Source organism: Mastomys coucha, unplaced genomic scaffold (assembly GCF_008632895.1).
Source record: "Mastomys coucha isolate ucsf_1 unplaced genomic scaffold, UCSF_Mcou_1 pScaffold21, whole genome shotgun sequence".
Lineage (NCBI taxonomy): Eukaryota > Metazoa > Chordata > Mammalia > Rodentia > Muridae > Mastomys > Mastomys coucha.
In genome coordinates, this window is record NW_022196904.1 from 135373148 (window position 1) to 135381873 (window position 8726).

The window sequence follows — 8726 nt, forward strand, 5'->3', positions numbered from 1 at the left end:
TTTCTCTGTATAGCCCTGGCTGTCCTAGAACTCACTCTGTAGACCAGGCTGGCCTTGAACTCAGAAATACGCCTGCCTCTGCCTCCCAAGTGCTAGGATCAAAGGCGTGCACCACCACTGCCCGGCTGAGAGTACTTCTTGATGATATCATAGCCATTTAATTTGCATAGGACACACCACGATGTTCTTGAAAAAGCAAACTCACCATGGTGACATTCTTCAGAGCTAATCTTTGTCTCTAAGCAGTGCTCCTTGGCAAGGGTAGGGTTACTCCCTCCTGGGGGGTGGGGTGACATGGGGGCAGAGGTCATGGCCTCAGCAACCTTGACCTTGGCTCTTCTCCCAGGACCATGACTTTGAGCCACTGAGTCCTGGTGAACCCATCTTCAAGCTGTTCAGCGGAGAGGATGTACTGTATGAGGGGGACTCCATTGTGTACCCTGTGTTCATTAATGAGGCTGCCTACTACGAGAAGCACGTGGCTTTCCTGAAGGCTGAGAAGATCCGGGTCACAGTGCCTGCCCTGCCAGGGTTAACCCCCCATACCACCCAGACTCCCTAACCCAAGGCATTCCTGCCTGACCTCAGTTTCCCTATCTGAACAATGGGTCCCAAGTCCAGGGTCCCCTATCTCACTCTGGACATCATATCCCTTTCCAGACAACTGATCTCATGATATAAAAGAAACTGCCCAAAAATTCATAGCTCTTGTTCTTTGCCCAGCTTGGGCTTTGACTAGGGAGGTGGATGGAGGAGGGGAGGGATGCCCACAGGATCATGCATGGACCTTTACATGTGAGCATACTGAAGGGAAAACTAGGATCTGGGGCCAGTGATAGCCATCTCTGTGCCTGCATTTGGCCACACACATCCCGGGGATAAAGAGAGATTCTATATGTGGATCCTATATATAAAGGAAAATCTGGAAATGGACTTCAAGGAGCCCGGCCAGGAGGTCCCCAGCACCCTACTGGCATGTGCCCATGTAAATGTGCTTGCCCAGGTTTGTGCCTACCTGTGCTCTTATAGTATGTGTGTGGTCCCAAGAGTCCTGGGCCTGCAGTGTTCTTTTGAGGCAATCTGCATAGCTAGGTACATGGCCCAGATGTGAATTTCCAGGCTCAGGGGAGTTGGGATGCAGACGAGGTACACCCAGGACAGCTGCCCAGCTGCAAGGGCACTGGCAGGAGATAGCCTAGGTTGGGGCAGAAGGAAGCCCAAGGGCGAAGTCAAGGTCCCTTCACCCCCACCCCCACCAGCATGAGGGGATCAGTGAAAGGTCCCAGTGGTGTCCCTTAATCCTCAACCAGCTGCCCTGCTGGGCAGGGACAGCCTTGCAAACTACTCAGGAAAGGTCAGGATCCAGGGCCAGGAGCTCTTTCCTCCCACAGCTGAACTCTCTGAGCCTCTGCAGTCTGCCTGGCTCATTCATCTCCCTGCGGCCATGGCTGCCACGCTGCCTCCTGGTATTGAGCTGTGAGATGAGAAGGTGTGAAGGATATGGGTGCACCAGGGAGCAGCTGGCAGGCAAGATGGATGAGAGGGCAGTGGGGCCAGCAGGAGCCTGGGGCAGGAGGGAGGGCTGCAGGTGGCCTGCCTTGCACAGTGTGCACCCTGCACAGTGTGCACCCTGCACAGTGTGCATGCGTTCATGTACTGGGCTGAGGGTCCTAGCTATGAGACTACACACATACAGAAGCCCCACCCACTGTCCTGTCGTAGATAAGCCTTTGAGTTCATGCGTGTACATGTAGGCATGTGAGTTAGCATGTTTATACTCATATGTGTGTGTTTCCCATTACATGTATCAAAGGAAGGCATGTGTGTGCATACACACACACACACACACACACACTCGTCAAGGCCCAGCAGAATCCAGGCTGGCCCATTTCTGAGAATCTGGGCTGAGGAGGAGCTGCTAAGACTGGGACAGGATCCTCAAACCTCTCCTTTTCTCTCCTACTTCCCACCCACTACACTGAATTCTGGGGCACACTTCACTGGAGGGCCCTGGGAAATGCTGGCTGGCACCCTTTGACTTGCAGACAGCACCCCTTTCTTGCCTGGCTGAGAGCACCAAAGCCAATGTTAGTGTCCAGTGGAGTATGGATCTGTGCAGTGTGGGTGGAATCCTCCCAACTGCCTCCCTCAGCATCCCCAGTGTGTGTGTGTGTGTGTGTGTGTGTGTGTGTGTGCGCACACGCACCCACAGGCCTCCAGCTTTAGTCTGGAGTCTGGGGCTGAGGGGCATTGAATAAATGGCAGGGAGAGGTAGGTCTATCTAGCCTGTGCCCCAAGTGTTACACTCAGAGAAAAGCACCCCTCCAGCCATGGCTTAGGTCCTGTCCCTGTTTGCCCCTGGCAAAGACCATGGCATCTATGAACACAGCCTCCTAGCACCAGACTCTGCGGAGGTCTGGATACTCCCTCCCAGGGTGGGCTGAGGTAGCCTGGCCTGGTGGGCTGATAAGTACAGGCCACTAGTCAAGGGATGCTCTCATTGAAGGGAGCGTGGGCTTAGAGGAAGCCCAGCCTCTGGGTGGTGACTAGGTTTCCTCGGAACAGATGGGGAAGCTTGGAGGAGGTGCCTGGCAAGGCTGGAGAGGGACCAGTGTGCACAGCAGGTGCTCAGCTTGCCTCAGTCTACCTAATAGAGATGACAGGTGATCATCATGTGAGGGATGACCCATGCTGTGCTGCTCTTCAGCTAAGGCTGGACCATCACAGGCAGAGAGATTGTTCACTGAAGTCAGGGACACTGAGGCACTGGACTGGCAGGAGAATCTGAATATCTTACCACCCAATCTGGAGCTCTCCCTGCCTCTCTCGTGTTTCCCGCCTGTCCATTGCAGGGACAAGCTGTAAGCTTGTGGGGACAGTACCAGTAGGCTGGGGTCTTAGGCGAGGAGAGAGGGCACCACCTCTGCACTTAGCCCACATCTGCTGCCTCCCTGTCAGCCCTTCTATCTAGGCAGAGCCCAGCCCCTGTGGACACCAAGCTGTCCTCAAGATGACACCCTGCCCCCACCTGCACTGGGGCCCATTGATCAGGAATAGCTGGGGGCCTCTTAGCTGGAGAAGGAATCGAGGGCCAGGAGAGGAGAGGGGGAGTTCTGCAACGTCACAGCCTTCCCACCTGCCCACTTCCACATGAGCCTGCCTCCAGAGCCAAACCCAGCCAGTGGCCCAGCTCCAGACACTCCAGTCAGAGGTGGTTTGGAGACACCCACCAGGACATCCCCGAGCTGGCCTTTATTAACATCCAACCAAGTGTCCAGCTCAGGAAGAAAAGCCTCAGCTAGAGATTCAGACAGAGGACGACCAAGGAGGGAAGTACTGAGAACTGGGGACGGGTGCATGCTTGAGAGTGAGGTGTGCTGCTGAGCACAGGAGCCAACCCAGTGTCACTCACTGGCTACCCCTCCCCGGGTGACGCTGCAGCCTAGCCTGAGCTTAGGTCCGCCTGTCCACATGGCAGGTAAGTATGGGTTCAGGCTCACAGGTGTGAGTCAGGGCTGCAGAAGACATGGCACAAACCTTGTCCGCACATGCTCTGCAAGTAGTCCAGTGGCACTGCCTACCTGGTGTCAGGCTAGATATAAGACACCTCCAGCCACCTGTCTCTTTATTATTTATAATTATTGCATGCATGTATTTCTGCACACATATGCATGTGGGTGTGCATGGTGGGGGTGGGATAGCCACAGAATGTTTGCAGGGGTCAGAGACTCATGTCATCTGGCTTCCACTACACCCATTCAGCCTGTGGAGAGACCTCTCCAGCTCCCACATGTCCAGCAGTGATCTTTGCTCCTGCTTACCAGGAGCACTGCTGGGAATAGAGACCTTGCCTCCTCACTCCTGGCCACAACAAATTCCGCAGATCCTCCCACCCTCAGCCCCTTACTGGAAGGTTCTCCACAGATTTTTGGGTTTTTGCATTCTGAACAGGGGTCTCATGTAGCTGAGTCTTACCAAAGTCATATGTCGCTAAGGGTGACTTCAGTTTCCAAGCATTGGGAGCACAGATGTGTACCACATCTGGCCCAAAATAACCTTCTTTAAAATCCAGTGCTGGGCATTGAAAACAAATCCCCATGCATGCTAGGCAAGTGCTCTGCTGCTGAGCTATACCCCAGCAGCACCTTTAAACCATAATGAGTAGAGGTAATAGAAAATTTACCGTGTTGACTATGTTTAACCATATAGCTCATGACATTAGGAGATTCATGGCTGTGTACCCCTCACCACAATCTGCTTACTTTTTTTTTCTTTTTTCATCTTATAAAGCTGAAACTTTCTGCCCCACTGAACAGTTTATCCTCTGCCTGACCTGGAAACTACCACTTTCTGTGTTTATGTATTTTTTTTTTTTACCTTCTGTGAATAGAATTATACAGACCTGCCTTGTGCTTCTATTCTATCTCACATAGCAGAATGTTCTCATGGTCTCTCCCCACTGCATCAGAAAGCCCTTTCTTTTGGAGGATGAATAGTATTCCATTGTGGACTACATCCTTTACCTACTCATCTATCAGTGGACACTCGATTGTTTCTGCCTTTTGGCTGTTGCAGCAGTTCTGCCCTGAGCAAACACCTGCACTTGGGTTCCTACTTTAATGATTCTTTGTTTAGTTTTGTAAGGAACCTCTGATCTGCGAAGGCTGCACTGTTTTAAATTCCCACCAACCCCAGTATTCCAATTACTCCATAACCTCACTCACACTTGTTAAATCCTAGATTCTTTTCTTGTCCTAACAGTCATCTTGACAGCTGGCTGGCGGTGTCTTACTGAAACTAGTACTTTTTTTTGTTTGTTTGTGGGTTTTGTATCAGAGTCTTATCCATTCCGTTTACTTGTTAAATTTCTTTTCCTTCTTCTTTAATATATGTCTGAGACAGGGTCTCATGTAGCCCAGGCTAGCCTCAACTCACTATGCAGTGGGGATAAGTCTTGAACTTCTGATCCTCTTTCTTCTATCTCTCAAGTGCTGGCATTACAAACATGTGCCACCACGTTGTGTATATTTTTAATGTCATGATGGGAACTGAGCCCAGCATTTTGTGTACAGTAGGCAAGCAATCTGCCAACTGAGTTGTGTCCCCAGCTGGGGGTGGGTGTCATTATTTTGTTAATATTTATTTATTTTTTGCTGGTTAGTTGTTCACTTCACACTAACCAGTCATTTTGGAAGTGGGAACCTCACCCGAGGGATTGCTTGCATCAGATTGGCCTGTGAGCATGCCTACAGGGCACTTTCTTGATTGGTGATTGATGTGGAGGATGCAGCCCACTGGTGTGCCATGCCACCCCTGGGCAGGTGGTCCTAGGTCATGTAACAAAGCAAGCAGAACAAGCCACGAGGAGAAATCCAGTAAGCAGGATCTTCCATGACCTCTGCATCAGCTCCTGACTCCAAGCTCCTGCTTGAGCTCCTGCCAGACTTCCCTCAATGAAGGCCTGAGACCTGTAAGCCAAATGAACCCTTTCTTCCCCTACATGTTTTCAGTCGTGTTTACTAGAGCAAGAGACAGTAAACTAGTCCAGTGTGTGTGCACACAGAAGTCAGAGGATGCCGGGCAGTGGTGGTACACACCTTTAATCCCAGCACTTGGGAGGCAGAGGCAGGCAGATTTCTGTGTTCAAGGCCAGCCTGGTCTACAGAGTGAGTTCCAGGACAGCCAGGGCTATACAGAGAAACCCTGTTTCGAAAAACCAAAAAAAAAAAAAAAAAAAAAAAATCAGAGGATAAGCAAAGTAGGTTCTCTCCTTCCATCATGTCGGTCCTAGGAATTGAACCAGGTATTCAGGTTTGGCTGCTGAGCCATCTCACAGCCCAAGTATCTTTATTTAAATAAGGGACTGGAGCTTTTAGAAGCTTTTGGCCAAGGCTTGTGTTGCAAATTATGACCAAGACTGTGAAGAATAGGGAGGGGGAGCATACACAGCCTCAAAGGTCCTAATGCCATGAGCTGTATGTGTAAACATTGTTAACCTGGTAAATTTTACATTATGCATACTCTAGCCACAATGTAAAGGTTTGGCTGGGGGTATGACTCAGATTTCAGGGTCTAGGGAAGATAATTTGTATGATCTGAGCTCCCTTCAGCCTCCATCTTATCAAACAGCACTGGGTGGCTGGGGCTCCACGGAGCTTCATGAGGTCCTATCACACTTCCTACCCCCTTGCATGCACACCATCTATATAAACATGCCTCCTGTGAAGAGCCTCCTGTGTGCTACACTCTGCTCTCACCAATGCTGTCTGTCCTCTGAGATGGGGAAACTGGGGATCCAAGAGGTGAAACAATTTGCCCAAGGCCATGTAGCTGCTTGTCTCTACCCTCCAGGATCTTGCTAGGGAAAGACTTTAAATTAGGCACAGTGACTGTAATCCTAACACTTGAAATACAAAGGCAGGAGGATTTCCTCCAGCTGTGGCCAGCCTTGGATACCAAATTATCACCAAGCTTCAACACTCCTACTCAAATAGTTGTGGTGACACATGCCTGTTACCCTAGGCCCTGGGAGGTAGAGGCAAGAGGATCAGAAGTTCAAGGATATCTTTGTTACATAATGAGTTTGAGGCCAGCCTGGGCTACATGAGACCATGTCTCAGGGAAAAACTAAAGATGAAAAGGTCACAGTAACTGACTGTGGAGTGATGTTGGCTGACAATCCTGGGGACAGAAGTCTGGAAGCCAGGGGGCTTTCCAGAGGAAGAGGGACACGGGCACACCCTGAAAGATGAGGCTGAACAGGCAGCGAGTCGAAGTCGGCCTGATAAGGCCAGGATTCAGATTCATCCTCTCTCCACAGTCTTCCTGTCTGCTGGCCTTGGGGTGCTTGCTCCTCCAGAGACCTATCCCCCTCCTGTGACCAGCACCGGCTGGGATCCCCGGCTGGGGACACCATTCCCCTCAGGTTCCTGCACCATGTCCTCAGAAGCCCAAGCCATGGCAGAGGCCACTGGGCAGGGCCCTAAGAACCCACGTGTATCCAGCGTGATGGTGCAGCTGGAGATGAAGCCACTGTGGGAAGAATTCAACCAGCTGGGCACAGAGATGATTGTCACCAAAGCGGGCAGGTGTGGGCATGGAGAGTGGGGGCTGGGCAGGGGCTGGGGTAGGGGCCCAGCCAGGCTGAGCAACTCCTTCCCATAGGAGGATGTTCCCAACCTTCCAGGTGAAGATCTTAGGCATGGACACGCTGGCCGACTATGCTCTGCTCATGGACTTTATCCCGCTGGATGACAAGAGATACAGGTCAGGACCTGGCAAGGGAGCAAGAGTGCTGAGAACAGAAACTTGACCCTAAGGGCAGACAGGGTGAGGTGGAGCCTTTCTGAGTCCATGCCATGGGGGGGGGGGCGCAGCTTAGAGCAACAGATCTTATGCGGAAGAAAGATGGAATGGGCTAGCCTGAGGCATACGCAATTAAAAAACAAACAATGCCCACCAGGTGGACTGAACCTGACAGAGGTGGGATCAGTGTCTTTCACTATCACCTTGGTTAGACATGGCACTGAGTAGGGCAGGGACAGCCCCTGACCTCTCACTCTACTCCTCCAGGTATGCCTTCCACAGTTCTGCCTGGTTGGTGGCGGGCAAGGCCGACCCTGCCACGCCTGGCAGAGTGCACTTCCACCCTGACTCGCCAGCCAAGGGTGCCCAGTGGATGCGGCAGATCGTGTCCTTTGACAAACTCAAGCTGACCAACAACCTGATGGACGACAATGGCCACGTGAGGCACAAACCACTGGGCCATCACAAGGAAGGGCTGAGCCAGTTGTAACAGGGTGGGACTGGGATTGTGAGAGCTGGCAGGGCTGGTGTCTTATTTGCATGGATGTCTAGAGAGGGAGGAAGAGGAAGTGAGAGGGGAAGCAGTGTGAAGCCTAGGGGACAGCCTGAGCAAAGGTCCTGAGGCCAGAAAACATGGAGTTGAGAGACCACAAGGAGACTCCCAGTGGGGCTGGACAAGGACAGCGGTGGGTAGGTAGTCCCACAGGGCCAAGTGCCTGAAGTGAGAACCCAGGCTTTACCTCTCTGTGGGCAGAAGCTATAGGGGGTTAGAGCAGGTGAAGTGTCTTGCCCGGCTGTTGTGTGGAGAATGGGCATAAGGACAAGGTGAGGAGGCAGGGAGGCCAGTCAGGAGGCAGCTGAGGAGATCGGGTGAAAGACGACCAGGGCTGCTGCAAGGTGATGGTCAGGTTCTACATAGTTCTGAAGGCAAAGCTGCGGGTGGACAATGGGCAAGAAGAGGGTAAAAGAGTCTTGGGCTGGGGGTGGGGTGGGGTGCACCAGCTCCACCCCTGCACTCGGCTCCCACCCCCCTGCAGATCATTCTCAACTCCATGCATCGTTATCAGCCCCGTTTCCACGTGGTCTTCGTGGACCCACGCAAGGACAGCGCCCGCTACGCCCAGGAAAACTTCAAGTCCTTTGTCTTCACCGAGACCCAGTTCACAGCAGTGACAGCCTATCAGAACCACCGGGTGGGTCGGCCTATCAGAACCACCGGGTGGGTCGGCCTATCAATCAGAACCACCGGGTGGGTCGGCCTATCAACCAGAACCACCGGGTGTGTCGGCCTATCAGAACCACTGGGTGGGACAGCCTATCAGAACGGGTGGGTCAGCCTATCAGAACCACCGGGTGGGACAGCCTATCAGAACGGGTGGGTCAGCCTATCAGAACCATCGTGTGGGACAGCCTATCAGAAC

At 52.3% G+C, this 8726-nt stretch overlaps 2 protein-coding genes across 3 annotated transcripts in view; both read left to right on the forward strand.

Moving 5' to 3' along the window:
* Window positions 1-698, forward strand: part of Acy3 (aminoacylase 3) — a 3545-nt gene extending 2847 nt beyond the window's left edge. For both annotated transcript variants that reach the window (XM_031384691.1, XM_031384692.1), the window contains exon 7: window positions 347-698. In XM_031384691.1, the coding sequence (XP_031240551.1) occupies window positions 347-562 (216 nt within the window). In that variant the 3' untranslated portion in view covers window positions 563-698. The remainder of the gene's footprint in view (window positions 1-346) is intronic.
* A 2425-nt stretch (window positions 699-3123) lies between these two features.
* Tbx10 (T-box transcription factor 10) overlaps window positions 3124-8726 on the forward strand; it is a 7559-nt gene continuing 1956 nt past the window's right edge. The window contains exons 1-5 of the mRNA XM_031389127.1: window positions 3124-3478; window positions 6821-7088; window positions 7165-7266; window positions 7573-7744; window positions 8343-8498. Coding sequence (XP_031244987.1) covers window positions 3472-3478; window positions 6821-7088; window positions 7165-7266; window positions 7573-7744; window positions 8343-8498 — 705 coding nt within the window. The 5' untranslated portion in view covers window positions 3124-3471. The remainder of the gene's footprint in view (window positions 3479-6820; window positions 7089-7164; window positions 7267-7572; window positions 7745-8342; window positions 8499-8726) is intronic.